This window comes from Pseudomassariella vexata (genome assembly GCF_002105095.1).
Source record: "Pseudomassariella vexata strain CBS 129021 chromosome Unknown BCR38scaffold_26, whole genome shotgun sequence".
In the NCBI taxonomy this organism is placed as follows: domain Eukaryota; kingdom Fungi; phylum Ascomycota; class Sordariomycetes; order Amphisphaeriales; family Pseudomassariaceae; genus Pseudomassariella; species Pseudomassariella vexata.
The window spans coordinates 98,575-114,129 of NW_024467981.1; the positions used below are offsets into that span (position 1 = coordinate 98,575).

Here is a 15,555-nt window from a genome sequence, read left to right on the forward strand (position 1 = left end):
CCAAGAAGTGAGGTGTTTTGTTGACTTCTATCTGCCGAGCTAAGTGCTGTGCGTTTGGCCCCTTTTGAGGAGCTCAATCTCCGACAATTATCCGATCGCTCGGCGATTTCAGCCACACAGCCACACTGTCCTTGACCTCACAAGTTCTCCAGAATAATACATAGCAGTCTTATACGATTTTTATCAATCATTTAAGTTGTGTGTAGCTCTCTAATTTGTGAGTCCGAATGGTGTGGCCCATGGTACGGAGCACTATGTGCGGAGACCACACTAGCGGAGCGATTATAGCCTTGGCACACTCATTCTTGGGTAATTATCATTTGAAACATGACCCATTACCAGCTCAAGTACAAATAGTAAAATACTTGTCCTACATTGCAAGTTTCTTTAAGGAATGTAATATCGTTGAAATGTACGTAGATGATGCAGGCCTTTCCATGCAAACATAATAAGAAACTACAGCGTCGCGTAATAGAAAAGGCACAACTTCAGCTTTCAAGTAATAGCATAATCACGTCCCAGATTGCCAATCTACCCATGGTTGCATGGTTCATTCTCGCACAAGCTTATGTATATGCCCCTTATAGTAACGCCACAGCATTCACGTCGCATTCATTGAAGAGATGCGCTAATACCTTGTGGAAAGAAGTAAGTCCGAAAATAAACGGTGACGCGAAGAAATAGCGAAGGATCGCCCATACGCCCAGTCAGTCTGACCGGCTTGGGTGGTCTCGCCTTACGCTTCACCATAGCTCCGATCACCTTAACAACGCCGAAATAACCGCAGCCCCCTCACACGCGACAAAGGCTTCCAGATTGAACAAAATGGGGTGCAGAAGTCACGCCATCTACCGTAGGTGGGAAGGTACGGCCAAGTACTGTCAGATAGGGCACCTGGTTCCTAGGTTCAGAAATAATATGGCACTAGAGAAGACTATTGTCACTTAAAGTTCAGAAGGCGAAAGGAACCCCTCTTCTCAAAAGTAACACCAAAGTTACCGACATGTTCTAAAGCATCTATAAAAGGCAGAGCAACGGGAGTTCGCGAGAACAGAAGTGTCAGAGCCACAAGTGTCATCCGAGGCGGGCCGGCTTCCACCAGGAAGGAAGTCGTTTGTGGCGGCTAGAGAGCCGCTTGTGGCGAATGAGAGCTGTTGAAGCCGTTTGCAGCGGATAGGGAATCGCTTGGTTGCAGATAAAGAGCCGCTATCCAAGATGTTGGCCGAAGTCGGAGGAACACAGACATGCGGAAGCAAACATCCAGAATCCAACAGAGAACCTCGGCTGGCTATAAGTAAGGAGTCGAGACGGAGGAAGATAGAGAGGGGAGAGATCAAAAAAACTACTGTGGACACCCCTACCTGCCATCACCAAGTGACCACCAGTGAACACCAGGTGACCACCAGGGGGACACGCCTATTTCTCCCCTTCACTCTGTACTATCGCCTTCGGTCCAGGCCGTACCCTGACAAGAAGACAGACAGACAAGAACACACCTCATTTATATACAATCTTACGCACTGCTGACTACTCGATTGGACACACGTGATATTCGACAAGTACAGGGCTATAAAACCCCGCCTTAAACCAGAAGTAACCATTATAGAAGAAGAAAAAAATATCCTTTTTGGCCTTCGTATAAAAATCTACCGTTTTAGTTTGGTCTAAGCCATACGTAGCTCGTCCCTTAATCTGACACAAGACATATTTCCAGGTCTGAAAACCCTTCAGCCACCAAGTCCAAGCTAAAAGAATTCGTTGGAACCCTTTCAAGTAAGCAACAGGGCTTATTTTCCGGAGGGGAGTATGATTTGAGGTGCTTACTTGATCCTCGTTCGGTTGGCGAATGGGAAAACAGGGCAGCGAATTGTCAGGGATAACATGGCGTCATCAAACGGGGCTTTTAATTCTTTTATCCAAGCAGCCACACCTTAACTGCTCTGCTATACCGGATGCGCTCCATTATATACTGACGAGAAAATAGTCCGATAGGCGATTCGTGCAAGTGATGGAGTGAAATAGGCTACTATGTTAGAATGCTGCGTCAGCAACTAATGAGAATTCCACAATGCAACATAGATCAAACCACGGATTGAGCTCCTATAAACTGACATTATTGAGAACTGTTCAGGTGGAATGAAATAATATGAGAACTGAGGAAGAAACAAAAAAAAGCTTGTATGTAGAACGATGCTAAGATGTGGAGGTAATCTGTAATGCTGCAAATGCGTCTATAACGAAAGTGGTATATTCCTCGGATATCATGTAATGCCAGATAACAAAATCCGAAGTGAGAGGAGAAATCTATGATATCTAAACGTAACGCCAATCTTGTCAGCCCCAAGCGCTTGCCGTGGTATACGAGCCAGTTCCTGCAGGCCCACTCCTGGATATGTCCACATTGCCAATGCCGCATACTCAAAGCCCCTTCAGCCAGGGTCCCAAGCCCTCGCATCCAGAGATCTCCGTAAATGAAGCCATCACTCAGTACCAAGTCGGTGCCACGGACCAATGTCTAAGCATGTTGGCAACCGCCTGGGCCCACTCGTACTCAAAACACTGCGCAAGCTGGTCTGCTTCTTCCTGGGAGGGATCGCGACCACCCCACATCTCCTTTCTCCAGGATTCGGACGTGGCGTAGACGGAAATGAGACCACTGCAAGACACCAGTCAGTACCAGAAAATTTAAGGAGGAAACTATCATGACCCCGAAGTAGAAATTTTGCGGCTTACTTATCCTGTATCTTAGTTAAACACAACCACGCCAAATTCCAGCTCCGGTTCGACTCCGGGTCATTCCGCACCAGGCGATGGGCTTCGTTGACGAGTTCGCTGACGATGGGGTAGTTTGGCGTCAGCCCGCGGAGTTCGGTCAGCAACTGGTTGCTGTTGACGTAGTAGTCCCATGCCGATGTCATGGGGCCCTGGAATGCGCGGGAGTTCTCTTCGTTGTCGCAGCTTGCTGCCACTCTTTCGATGCGGCATAATTCGGTCAGGACGTTGACTCGATGGGTTTGCAATGATTCTATGAGTTGTTGGGTTGAAGACTACGGGTAGAGTTTGTTATGATACGTTATTGGCAATATGTCAGGACCTAGAAAGAGGTGGGATGTTGTGGGAATGTTCGCGAGAAACAGGGGAGGGAATAAGTACGAAGATGAATCCGTTACGCACTTGGCTTGATCTGCCCTTCTTGCCCCCCCTAGACCCATGATGGCCCGATCCTCCAGAGCGACCTGATCGAGATGACGACATGGCGAGCTTGACGGTCTGTCTGATGCAAAAAGCGCGTGTGTGTAGGATTAGACAAGTGAGTTGCTTAGACCTGCCGAGGCACTCTTTTCCGGTGGGTTTCGAGAGTGTCGACAGATGTTTCCTTATATGCTTATATCCTTGCACGCATACGCGACCCGACTGGTGAACAGGCTCCCCAATGCCGTTGACGCCTGCAATTAACCCTAAGAGTACACCCGTCGGACCCCCAACGGAGCAAAACTGACTGGGGGTCGCCACACCAGATTAAATCCAAAAGTTGTTGAAATCGATGCCGAGAGTAGATTCCAGATGACTTATTTTAGTCCAAGCCCCCACGGAAGGCTTTATGTCGGTAGTAATGTTGAGGCTGCTGATATCTTGCGGCCAAAGCTATATACATTGATGACAATGATGACGACAATCCCAGCCAGCGGAGCCACATATCTGTAATCGAATATTCTTTTGCAATGTTGACATGCTGACGGGTGAGTAGTTAAATAAGGTATTCCTGAGGCACGTGGTCTCTCCAGCCCACTTGTCGAGTAAATCTGCCAGAAGTAAGGACGTTAAAATCCGACTTTGAACTCAAACGCTTGTCATTATCTGTCCCTCTGGCATGTCCTCGTGGCTGAGGCTGATATTCTTGAATACTTAGTGCTAGTAGCCTGGCGAGGCTCAGGTGTGAGACATAGCCAAGCCCAGCTCGTGACAACCCTACAGCACCATGCATGGATTGGCCCATGGTGTAGGAGTCATAAGTCGATCTGAAGGGCTGTTGTATCACGTTTTGATTGGTTAGTAAAGGAGATGCATTTTGCTGATCTAAGCATATTTTTGGTTGACAAGCGTTTAATCTATAGAATCGACTATCACGCCAGGCCTGCTGCAAAAAAGATGATGTGCCACGGGAAAAATTATGGGCAGACACCATAATGGTGGATCAGTAACGGCGTGGTCGAGTAGAAAACCAAGTCGGGCAGGCCGCTGGAGTCTGCTGCACATGGTCAGATTTTAGCCCCGTAAGGCGGTGATGGCAATGGCGCACTATAGCGTGACTGTAGCGGTGATTGACCAATCACGGCCCTGTAAGCGAAAATGGTTGCATGGCTTTCGAGGTCATGGTGCCCATGTCCCTCCTGGAATCCTATCCCGTAAATCTGGGACTGGATAAATGTCTATGCATGTCTCATAGACTTTTGGTGTGTTCACCATTTTGTTAGGCCAGGGTAGGTAGGCTTTCAGGCCTAGGGCTCGCGTAGTCACTACCCCTGACGATGAAATGCAGGAACCAAAAAGTATCGAAACAAACATTGGTTGATGGACTCTGACTCCATTGGGCTCGTGTTTTCCTGGAGGGAGACACGGTTGAACCTAGCGCCACTACTAGGCATCTCTGATGTTGTCAAACTAAGCCTGCGGGTCAATCGGGTTTGGATTGAGTGTGTCGCTGACAACACACAACAGCCGGGGTTCCTGGTTCCCACGCTTTGTAATCCTTCGATGATTCAGTGAAGCTCTATAGATGAGAAGTTAGTCAGGTGTATCTAGCAGCTTCGTCCGGATCCAGGGCAATAAATTTGGCCAGTTAATAATCCGGTTCGGTAAGTCCGCGCTGAGGGGAAAGAATGATTACGCGAGATACGCCGTAGTGCGTACCTGGGAAGTCTGAGAACGACCATGATGGTTCCAACCGTCAGGGTGGCGGACGAAAGCTTTGGAAACTTGGAAACAGTTGCTCAGCCCCCCTCATCAGCGTCCTGGAACCTCGTTTTTCTGCTTCCAGCACGCCAAGCCTGTGGCTAGTGACCCGGAACTTGACAGATCCGCTTACTATAGTACTCCGCACTCGTAGGTGGACTGCCGCGCTCGAGCAAACCATTTAGCTTCATTTCCACATCTCCATTGTGGGGGTCCGCGCGCTACACGCTCGTTGCTTGCTGTCTAGCGCCGTTGCCTGACCGGTAGCTCGTTAAACGATCCAATCCTTCCCTTGCACTCAACAAGCTTCCTTCGCAATCTCTCCAGCTGTACGCCAGCGCGCTTCGACTTTCATTGTTATGATGTCCATCATGACCGCATCGGCATCGTGCAGACCCCGGGCCTCAGCTCTCAGCTCCTCGGCGGCGTTGAGGGTTGATCCACCGCCTTTGCCCGGCGCGGAGGAAGAATAAAGCTTTTTCAGATAGCGCGTGGCTGTATGTGATTTGATCTAGAAGCGGACCGACTTTGGGAAGCAGTACACTGATGATGACAACCACATCATCGCGACTGTAGCTCTGTGCCCCACATTCCGAGATTTCCTATAGTCACACGTCTTGATCGAGGCAGAGGCTGATCCTCCATCGATCTCGGCCACAGAGATATGGAATTCAATAGGACTTTCCCCTGCACTTCAGCTCCTTTGTGAAGCCCATTCTTCAGCTCATGCTCTCCAGTACGCTTGCTATAATTTCTCATATCATAAACGTCGTCTATTTCTTCTTTCTAAATTCGGAGCATCGTCGCCTGCGGTCTACAGTAAAGCAAGCCAGTACAGGCACATGGACGTCCTCAAGCCATGAATGTGCAACCCGGATCTAGCTACAGGAAGTCCCAACCCGAAGCCGTTCTCGACTGTATGCATCAAGCGGATCTGATCCTACAACTGCACAGTCCATTAAGAGCGGCGGATTGGTTCGTCTAGAGCAGTCGCTAGCCCCAAGGACCAGCCCCCACGTGCCTTTCTATACCACAAGGGCCTGTCTATTTCGGAAAATTCGGAAGATGGTTCTTAACATCATGACTTCGTGATTAATCATGCGTCTTCTGTATCGGGGTGCGATTCTGCTTCCTCAAACCCGTCATCAATGCTTTCTAGACCTTCTCCGCGGATGGCCCAGGTTCCTAGCCAGCCCGCAAGGGCGATTCCGCCGAAAAGGCCCCAGGCAAGCGCTTCGCCTTTGGGCTCGACCCCTATCGAGATACTGAAGAGGCTTCCGGCAATGAGCGGGCCGAAACTCCGGCCTAATGCCGACAGTGTCTGCGCGATTCCATTCAATGTGCCCAAGACCGCATGGGTGGGGGCCGAGTTGGTGATCTACGATAATTAATGTGATTTCATGGCAAAAGCCAGTTCAGGGGAAAAGAGCACTTACCAATAACATCACGCTCGACAGGCCGCCAACCGCACATATGTTCCGGATGACCAGCACGGCCCCCATCTCAACGTAGAGCCAGCTCTTGCTGCTGCCGAGTCCCCATGGCGGATTGGAATCTGCATATCCAACCCATGGCATCAAGGCCATAGCCACTGCGAAACCTAGCAGCGATCCGCGGTACGAGCCCAGGTTACCCAATTTTGCTTTCAGAGACCTGAAGATGAATAGCTGGAACAAGACGGTGAGAATTCCTGCCACGGAAAGAGAGATCCCAATGACATCAGGATGTAGTCCTCGCCCAGTGGGTGGATCTTCTGAAGCAAAAAGCGGATACAAGCTGCCAAACGAGATGTTTGACAGTTGGAAAAACAGGTAGGTGATGAGGAGCGTGATAGTCGTTCGATTGAAGACACAATGCCATACCGCCACGTCAGACGGGCTTTTGGGGTCGTCTTCGCCTTCAGCAGAAGCCGGGCCCAACAATCGACGTTCTTCACTTGTTTCGTTGTCTGGGGCTTCCTCGGCTGCGCGATCCCGTTGTCTGCGCAACCATGTCGAGCTCAGGGAACGCCGCAAATTCTTCTTGGTCCGCTTCACGCAGCAAAATAGCCAGCCGAGCTTCTCCGACCATTGAAAACCATCACCTTGTTCTTCTAACGTCTCGTCGAACCAGAGAGCCAAAACAACAACGCTGACGGCAAGAAGGGAAGCGCCAAGGATATTGGGAGCCAAGTAGGGGTATTTGTCCGCAGCCACTGTACCGACCAACAGACCACCGAGCGCGGGGCCAGTGATGCTTCCTAAGCTGTACACCACCGGCAACCATGTAAATGCCTTGCTTTGATTGCTTCGGTCCGTGAGCTCGCCCAGGCAGGTGGGAACAACTGCCGCATTTCCGTTCAACAGCCCCATCGCGACATGAACCGTCACGATATGCGCGTACCTGGTGCAAAAACCAAACAGGACAAAGCATAGGCAGAGCAGCGATGTACCCAGCAACATCACGGGCTTGCGTCCGATGACATCAGACAGACAGCCCCAGGCCAAATTCGTCGTGAGTTGCGCAAGGGCGAATGCAGAGGCAAGGGTGCCAACGTACACCCCGACTTTGCCCTCGTCAACGCCTGGAAATGATTTTACCATCTCGGGCAAGTAAGGCGATATCGAGTTTAGAGCTGTTTGTTCAGCTAACGATAGAACGGCCAGAAGAGCCAGCTGCTTCACGGGTAACGGCGTGGAGCGGTGTTTGTCAGCCCCGGCGTCGGACATGGACGAACTGGAGCCATGGCGTTGCAGGCCCGGTGTTTTCGGCGGTGGTGTCGGGAAAGTTTGGTAATGATAATGTGTTGACATGCGGCGGAGAAGGCTTCTGCCAGTGGACTGCAGAGTCGGTAACGGCGAGCCTGCGCGGAAGGAACCTATTGAGGTCGACCGCAACGATGGGCGTCCTGGACGAGGTCGGGAGTCAGCCGGGTCGTTCTCGGAGTCTAGATGCAGCCCACCTGCCGCAGCAGCAATCTGGCCGGTGTGCACCATCTTTTGTGACAACTGGGAGACCCAGATCAAGGACAAGGGCACTCAGTATGCGTATGGAGGAATATCACGACCTCGAGAGCAAGAAGGCGGGGGGGGGGGGGTGGGGGGGAATAGTCGGGTTTCCTCGACTGGAGATCGTGGTATCGGTGATGAAATGGGGAGAGCTGGGACGGCGAGTGGCCCCGTGCCTTTCAGTTCGGCACTAACGAGGTGTTTTGGTCGACAGAAGCCTCATGACTTGCTAATCAGATCTATCCGTGCTCTCAGTGGTTGAAGTAATCAATCTCAAGGCAAACGCGGCTGGACTCAGGAATTGAGCGCCCTCGTTGCTCTTGTATCGTTCGACAAAAGAAGTGGAGCTTTCGCCCAGTTGCCTGTAGCCGAGAGCTTTCATCACTGCTTTGAGCTGAATGCAGCGGAGAACCCTTGGAACCGCATGGGTCCACATGGACTTGCTGCATCGAATTCTCAAAGTCGCTGGCAAGCTGACAAGTCCCGCTGTGGGGAATCAACCTAATGCCAGGGTCTCAAGGACTGTTGCTGTTGCCTGCCGCCGGAAACTGTGGTGGGCTTATCGCCGATATCCCGAACCCCGCCACGATTGGACAACTTGCACGTCAGTGTCTCCATTCTGAGGTCAAGACATGGCATGGGTGAATATTTAAATGTCATCGCTGTGGTTTTACTGGACCATGGAAGGCAGTTCTCATCACGGTGCTCGGCTCCGGCTTGGCTTCACGGTGGAGTGGATGCAAGGATAGAACACGTTCATTTCCCACCATTCAACAGCGTTCGCTACCATAACGCTCAAGTTCCCAGTCCTCAACGCCAATGCTTGTCACCAATGCTTTCCCACCAGCTCCAGAGTACCAATCCAAACACACGTCATGACCGGCCCATTCATTATTCGTTACTCGTTCCCGCGCTGACTCGTTGCTTCCGCGTGTCGTCAGAAGTTGACAGTCTTGGAGCGCTCTAATGGCTTCCGTCTGAACTCCCTCGGCCAGCGTCGTTCCAACATCCACACACCTAGATTCGCAATTTGATCCGCAACTTCAAGCCCTTGTCGCGGCAGTTTCATGAAGGTTCTTCTCGGGTCAGCATATGTCAACACATCAAAGTATGTGGTTACGGTGATCACTTACGTTTCATCGCTAATGATTTCCAGTGTCTTCAATGCCACAGCGGCGATTCCGTTCATCCGGGTATGCATCCGCAAGATGTTCTCGAAGAACTCGAAACATTTCTCATCGTCGCGTGGGACTCGCGCATGCTCGAGCTCATCCATCATCTTGGTGAACCGGGTCGCGAGGGGCGTGTTGATGGGGTCGCTGATGGGGACCAATTTCTTCCTTAACCGCCTGTTCTGTTCTTGCATGTCGTTCAACTGGTTTCGAACATGCATCGACTCGGCAACCTGCTCTTGCAGACGTTCGTTTCGACTCCTCAAGTCTTCAATGGTGGATTGGGCCGCGTTGAGCTTCGACTTCAGCTCTCCGGGTAGCGTGTCCGCCATCTCCTTTTGCAGACGAATGTTCCTCTCTCTGAGTTCCTCTGCGGCAGCTTGAGCCGCAGCCAGCCGTGAATCAGTCTCGAATGTCATCGACTGCTTCCGGATCCGCATGGGGATCATCGATTGTCGCTGTAGGCGCTCGTTCTCGTCTTTCATTTCGTCAAGGGTGGCCTGTGTAGCTGCCAGCGTGGTCTCCATCGCCTCTGCCCTCTCGAGTTGAGTAGTGAGTCGCTCCTTCATACTGCACAATTCATCAAGCAGCAACAAGTTGGTATCTATTTGTTCGTGGAGCGATTTACTCGTCTCGCTGTGGGCAGCCTGGAGAATTCTGATTTCATCACGAGCATCAGGCAGCTGCGTCGTGAGCGTATCCGAATTGATAGCGGTCTCATCGGCAGCACTTTCCAGGTATTCCTCCTCAGCCTGTGCTCGGTCAGGAGTTTTTGGGGGCGTCGGCAGAGGCTTATTGTATCGAGGTTCATTGTGTGGAGGATGCACGGTTTCCAACTGGACCTTGAGGGACTCAATCTCCGCAGCTTGGGCGCATATATGTACCTTGGCGGATTGTAGTTCCTCTTCCAGCTGCTGGTTTCGGGTCACGTATTTCTCTAATTTGCGGTTCATGAGATTGCGGTCGTACATGACAATTCTCATATGCTCGTGGTCGCGCTCGCAAACGGATTCTCGACTGAACGAAGTCACCGACGGTGTCATAGAGTAATGGCCTGAGTCAACTGATGGAGCGACCGAAGTACCGCTGCTCTGAGATGTCATGGTGTCGACTGAACCATGCCTCTTCCTCCTAGTGTCGCCGAACGCGAATGGTATCCGGCGCGATAGGCTCGTCATCCGGTACGAGGGATCCTCTGGGGTGTCCATTCTGTCGGGAGACGCACGGCTCAAGTGCGATTGGCACATAGAGCCCTGTCTTTTGGTTCGGTTCTGACACGCATCAGCATCTTCGATACTACGATACGGAGAGGCAGAACTACCATGACTTGGATGTTCTAGGCCAGACCCTTGGATAGAAGTTCCGTTCAAGGGCAGGTCGGCAAAGACAACGGGAGTCTCCGATCGTGAGCTAACGTCTAATTGATGTGTGCTGGTCGGTAAAGACTGGTGTGAGATATCACAAAAGTTCATCAATTAAGTGAACACTTAATTTCGACGCCCACAGGCCAGTTTTAATTCAATTGTATTGACAAGACACATGGAGCTAGCAGACCATTGGCCGTCCCAGCGGATATATACTCTCGATCGCCAAGAAGCTTCAGTCGATATCATGCCCGATGTCAAGCAACGCAGGCACACCTCAAGTTTCGAGCATGCCAAGATATGCCCATCTCGGGGTGGTCTCGAGTATCTGAAGGCAAACCTTCCACTTGACTTCGACCCTGCATAAGCATCATACACGTCACTTTTCGCAAATCAGCATAAGGCGCACGAAGTTGGGCTCAATCGTTCATTTAAAGTTTAAGTTCATTTCGAAACCATTGCGGGTGGCTTGACGAATCGGCAGTTCACCAACCCCTGCGACCAGCCGGTTGCCGCTGACTAACCTGCACAGGGCTGGGTTGTGCATTAGTCAAATCCTTGATTCAACTCTATCGATCTGCGATGCACTGGGGAAAGCGTGTATGAATCATCCTCCCAGACTCTCTTCAACACAAGTTTCGTAAGCCGAGATAGCAAAAGTGATCGGGCATCTGTGTGTGTGCAGCGATGGCATTGTGAGGTGGAGGGCATGATGCGGACCCCGAACTCTCGTTGCCATGATCTGGTATACTGAGAACGTCTGACACCGGCAGTCACAGTGGGAGCTAAAGTGGTGACCAGATATCTGGATGTCTGACCGATCAAGTAGGCCTTATGCCAGAGCGGCTAGAACGGTCGACTGTTTCTCGCAATTCTGCACCTCGAAAGGCGGGGGCTCTTCTTCATTCGGTTCAAGTGATAATTCGCTGGCAGGTGCGGCAACGGCCGCTTGCCAGGAACCTTTGGCCAATCTCGAAGCACACGTCACTTTGCCAGGCCACGGGCGGTCATTGCCATTGGTACCGTACTGCAAGGGGGGGTTGTCTGTCACACTCTTGCAGTGTTTCCGCTTCTCGTAAGCACGCCCATCTTATAAAACCTTATAAGCACTACGAAGCGAGGTCAACAAAATTCCAAACACGTAACGGGAAATCAACCCATCTTACTTACTCAGAGACGACCTCGTATCCTAATGCGGCACATGTTCCAGTCCGCATGTGGACATTTACTTTTTCGGCGTAGCGCGCGTCGGATATCTTCATTGAAATAAAGACGACGTATCTGTAATGCCTTGGGTTGATCGTTTGAACTTTCCCCGGATCTTCGAGCGCCTCTACAAAGGCTGTGGATCCGGCTTGTAACCCGCGCTTTCTACATTCCATGCTAGGGAGGGCTGTCAGGCCTGAAATGATCACTACGCCCTGTTTTCTTGGGAAGCATACGCACAAGGCCGGTGGCTCAACAGTCGTTTTCAGGTGGTGATCAGGCTCAAACTTGGCTGCTAACGTCTAGCCTATCGCAACATCTGTAGAATCTTGCCCGCCGCCCTGGAGCATCTGATGTAAGCAACAACTGGGAGGGACTGGGGAAGCCTTGGTGAACATGTGACGACCGATCCACTACCTAGAACCCCGGACCAAGCGCCCTCGGTAAAAGTAGTCCATTTCTTGAAGCCAGGGCCGATTGCCACAGTAGCAACATTTGGGTTTGATGTGACGGCCATCCGAAAATCTAGGTCCAGAATTGGGAGCGGGAGAGACCATGCTAGGTGCAGTTTGGTCAGAGCCTCCTTGCTCACGAAGCTTTTCCTGAACACATCTCTGTCATTGCGAGTGTCAGATGGGGTGCCATTCAAAGTCACCTAGTCTGGACTTCGGGTTGAAGTGTGAGTGAGTGGGTTGGTTTACCCTCTCTGGGGTATCTGGGTTTACCGGCGCAGTGGCTTTTATCCATCCCTTTCTGATCGACGCCTACCCGCTGTTTAGCCTCTTCGTCTCTACCGTCTTCCATACTTCGTTGTGCATGATGACCTTGGTGTCCCAGTCAGAGTCAGTCGTCGGGGCCATGGGCGGCAGTAACGGTGACAGGAAGCCCATTACCGCTTGCTTCGGCCATAAGTTGCCTGGGTATAAACTTTATTCGAAACCCATGGTGGAGTTTTGTGATCAGTTCTGGTGAGTCTGGAGCGCGAGGTGAGTATAGATCAATAGTGAAAATGACCTATTATGAACTAGACGCTCGCTTTCGAACTCGATGATAGAACACCGGCAGACAGGCCCATACGGCTTATACGTCAAGCCGGCTGCCGGCGGCGGTGGGATTAATTAGGCCATTCGGTCGACTGTTGGCGTGTTACTCGGGATGTGATCAGTTCATATCCAGCGATTACGACAAGCGTTATCTAGATGCCGCACTGCGAGCAGTATAATTGTTCTCATTCCGCAGTCACTCAAGTGATAGCCTGCAATTTTTCACGCCAAAGAGCCTTGAGTGGGCAGGTATCTCCGAATTATCTGGAGCTCTGTACCCGACTCCGTAACATCGGCCGATAAACCCCACTCTTGGGTATGTTGCGTGCCAGAGCGGGATAGCATCACCAGACCGGAGGATAAGACTGACCTTAGTCACCGTGGCTGGCCTCGCAGTCAGATCTTTTATTTTTCGCAAAAAGGTGTATCTTCATTGGCGGGCCGGAGGTTTCATCTGAAAGGACCACCGAAGATCACCGAGGATGACCGAGGATGCGAACGCTAGTGCGATCGAGGAGGGATACGAGTAGAATCAATATCACAAAGTCTAGCCGTTGTCTCCAACTCTACACCCAAACACCTACTTCTCTAAATTCAATATCAAATTCAAATAAAACGATATACGCCTAAAATAAATACGACTATTAAGATATATGTAAATTCATGAACTCATGACTTATATTTAATATATTTCACGGTAGTAAAAGCCTATGGAGTTAACCAGTTTGAAGTCAAATACCGTACCTTTGGTCTAATTTCAGCTAATTCTTGTATAAAATCGAAGAATTATAAGTTCTTCTCTATTGAAGGCTAAGTAGCTTGCCAAACTCAATATGTTAGTTAATATCTCTTTATTAAAAGAAATAACGTAGTCCACAAGCGAACGGGTCACCCAACCGAACGGGTCACGCCCATAGCAAAAAATAGAACTAAACTTCCTAACTTTACCACGCAACTAATTCTCGATGGGTTCTACTCAAGAAGAATCTCAATTACTCCTTGCAACTCAGGCTATCAGAAATGACTTAACACTTAGTATCTAACGTGCTGCAACAATCTACAAAGTCTCGAATACTACTCTCCAGGCGCGTCTTCAAAAACGTCAATCACGTCGCAATATCGAAGCTAACGGTCGGAATTTAACAAAACTAGAAGAAAATACGATTATTCAAAGGATAATTGAGCTAGATTCGCAAGCATTTCCTCCCCGGCTAAGTGCTGTTGAAGATATGGCAAACCGACTGCTACGCGACCGCGACGCGTTACGCGTCGGCAAGAACTGGGCCTCCAACTTCGTTAAGCGACAACCACAGCTCAAGACGGTATTCAGCCGTAAATACAACTATTCTCGGGCCTTATGCGAAGATCCAGAGCTTATTCAAGGCTGTTTTGACCTCGTGCGCAATACAATTGCGAAATATGGGATCGCCGATGCCGACATCTACAATTTCGACGAGACCGGCTTTATGATAGGTCAGATTACGGCATCGATGGTTGTTACGAGCTCTGAAAGGAAAGGTAAGCCTAAGCTAGCCCAGCCGAGCAATCAGGAATAGGCTACGGTGATCCAGGGCGTCAATTCCCAAGGCTGGACGGTCCCGCCATACATCATTGTCAAGGGCCAATACCACCTCTCTTCCTGATACGAAAACGACGCGTTGCCGAAGGACTGGAGGATCGCCGTGAGCCCAAATGGTTGGACTACAAACTAATTGACCGCAGATTGGCTAAAACACTTTGACAAATACACCAAAGGCTGGAAATCGGGTGTATATCGCCTTCTTATCCTGGACGGCCACGAAAGCCACCATTCCGACGCCTCTGAGCAATATTGCAAAGAGAACAAGATTATTACACTTTGTATGCCTGCCCACTCTTCTCATATCCTCCAGCCACTAGATGTGGCATGTTTTGCGCCGTTAAAAAAGGCCTACGGCTCGCAAATTGAGAAGCTCGTCCGAGCCCGGATTTCGCATATCACAAAGGAGGACTTTCTTCCGGCATTTTGCGACGCGTTCAAGAAGAGCCTGACCGAAAGCAATATTAGTGCAGGCTTTCAAGGGGCTGGGCTTGTGCCTTTAGGCCCAGATATTGTTATTGAGAAGCTGGATGTGAAATTACAGACTCCAACGTCCTCCCGGCCCCCTACGCGGGAAACCCTTCCTTGGGCTTCTCGGACGCCAAACAACCCAACCGAGGCTACGTCGCAATCCGAATTTATTAAATCTGGAATTGCTAGGCATCAAAATAGCTCCCCGACGTCAATTTACGATGCTATTGATCAGTTTTCGAAAGGAGCGCGGAGTATTATGCATAAGATGGTTTTACTCCAAGCTGAGGTCGCCGAACTTCGAGAGGCAAATGCTCTAATTAGCAAGCGGCGCAGGGCCAAAAAAACACGAGTACAGCTTGGAGGATCACTTAATTCACAAGACGTACGAGATCTTCAAGATCAAAAGGACGTTGCGCAGCAAGTACAGCAGGAAATGCGTGGAAATAGCGCTGGATCAAATCGTGGCCAGCCACGGCAACGGCGCTGTGGCGTATGCGGGAAGACCGGGCATAATGCGCGAACCTGTCAGGTAGAGATAGAATCATCTGGGCAAGAGTATATTTACGGCGTTGTGGTTGCGAAATCGTGTTGAATTCCATGTTTTGCTAGTTGGCGTGACCCGTTCGGTTGGGTGACCCGTTCGCTTGTGGACTACGTTATCACGGATTGACAGAGGTATGTTTTAATGTGATAGTAGGGATTGGAGCTAGACCTGTTGAAGGCGACTTTTAATACGTGTTAATCAGCGCGACGACTCACGTAACCAAGCACGTTTGA

The 15,555-nt window shown here is 50.4% G+C and overlaps 5 protein-coding genes across 5 annotated transcripts; all 5 read right to left on the reverse strand.

The window, feature by feature from the left end:
* Positions 1 to 2,477: 2,477 nt before the first annotated feature.
* On the reverse strand, positions 2,478 to 3,501 carry BCR38DRAFT_122904 (uncharacterized protein). Its single transcript, XM_040853487.1, has 3 exons — positions 3,175 to 3,501; positions 2,734 to 3,047; positions 2,478 to 2,656 (listed from the first exon to the last, which is right to left on the reverse strand). The coding sequence occupies exons 1-3, from the start codon at positions 3,253 to 3,255 to the stop codon at positions 2,485 to 2,487; spliced, it is 567 nt and encodes a 188-aa protein (XP_040709701.1). The 5' UTR covers positions 3,256 to 3,501; the 3' UTR covers positions 2,478 to 2,484.
* Positions 3,502 to 6,049: 2,548 nt separating this feature from the next.
* On the reverse strand, positions 6,050 to 7,928 carry BCR38DRAFT_356703 (major facilitator superfamily transporter; the record flags this gene model as incomplete). Its single annotated transcript, XM_040857041.1, has 2 exons — positions 6,050 to 6,331; positions 6,390 to 7,928. 2 exons carry the CDS (start codon positions 7,926 to 7,928, stop codon positions 6,050 to 6,052), a joined length of 1,821 nt encoding a protein of 606 aa, XP_040709702.1.
* Positions 7,929 to 8,877: 949 nt separating this feature from the next.
* Positions 8,878 to 10,320, reverse strand: BCR38DRAFT_490986 (uncharacterized protein; the record flags this gene model as incomplete). The annotated part of the gene is made up of 2 exons (XM_040864600.1): positions 8,878 to 9,016; positions 9,074 to 10,320. 2 exons carry the CDS (start codon positions 10,318 to 10,320, stop codon positions 8,878 to 8,880), a joined length of 1,386 nt encoding a protein of 461 aa, XP_040709703.1.
* A 988-nt stretch (positions 10,321 to 11,308) lies between these two features.
* On the reverse strand, positions 11,309 to 11,858 carry BCR38DRAFT_414827 (uncharacterized protein; the record flags this gene model as incomplete). Its single annotated transcript, XM_040858976.1, has 3 exons — positions 11,309 to 11,565; positions 11,647 to 11,665; positions 11,706 to 11,858. The coding sequence occupies 3 exons, from the start codon at positions 11,856 to 11,858 to the stop codon at positions 11,309 to 11,311; spliced, it is 429 nt and encodes a 142-aa protein (XP_040709704.1).
* Positions 11,859 to 11,989: 131 nt separating this feature from the next.
* Positions 11,990 to 12,572, reverse strand: BCR38DRAFT_490987 (uncharacterized protein; the record flags this gene model as incomplete). The annotated part of the gene is made up of 2 exons (XM_040864601.1): positions 11,990 to 12,296; positions 12,451 to 12,572. 2 exons carry the CDS (start codon positions 12,570 to 12,572, stop codon positions 11,990 to 11,992), a joined length of 429 nt encoding a protein of 142 aa, XP_040709705.1.
* Between the last annotated feature and the right edge of the window lie 2,983 nt (positions 12,573 to 15,555).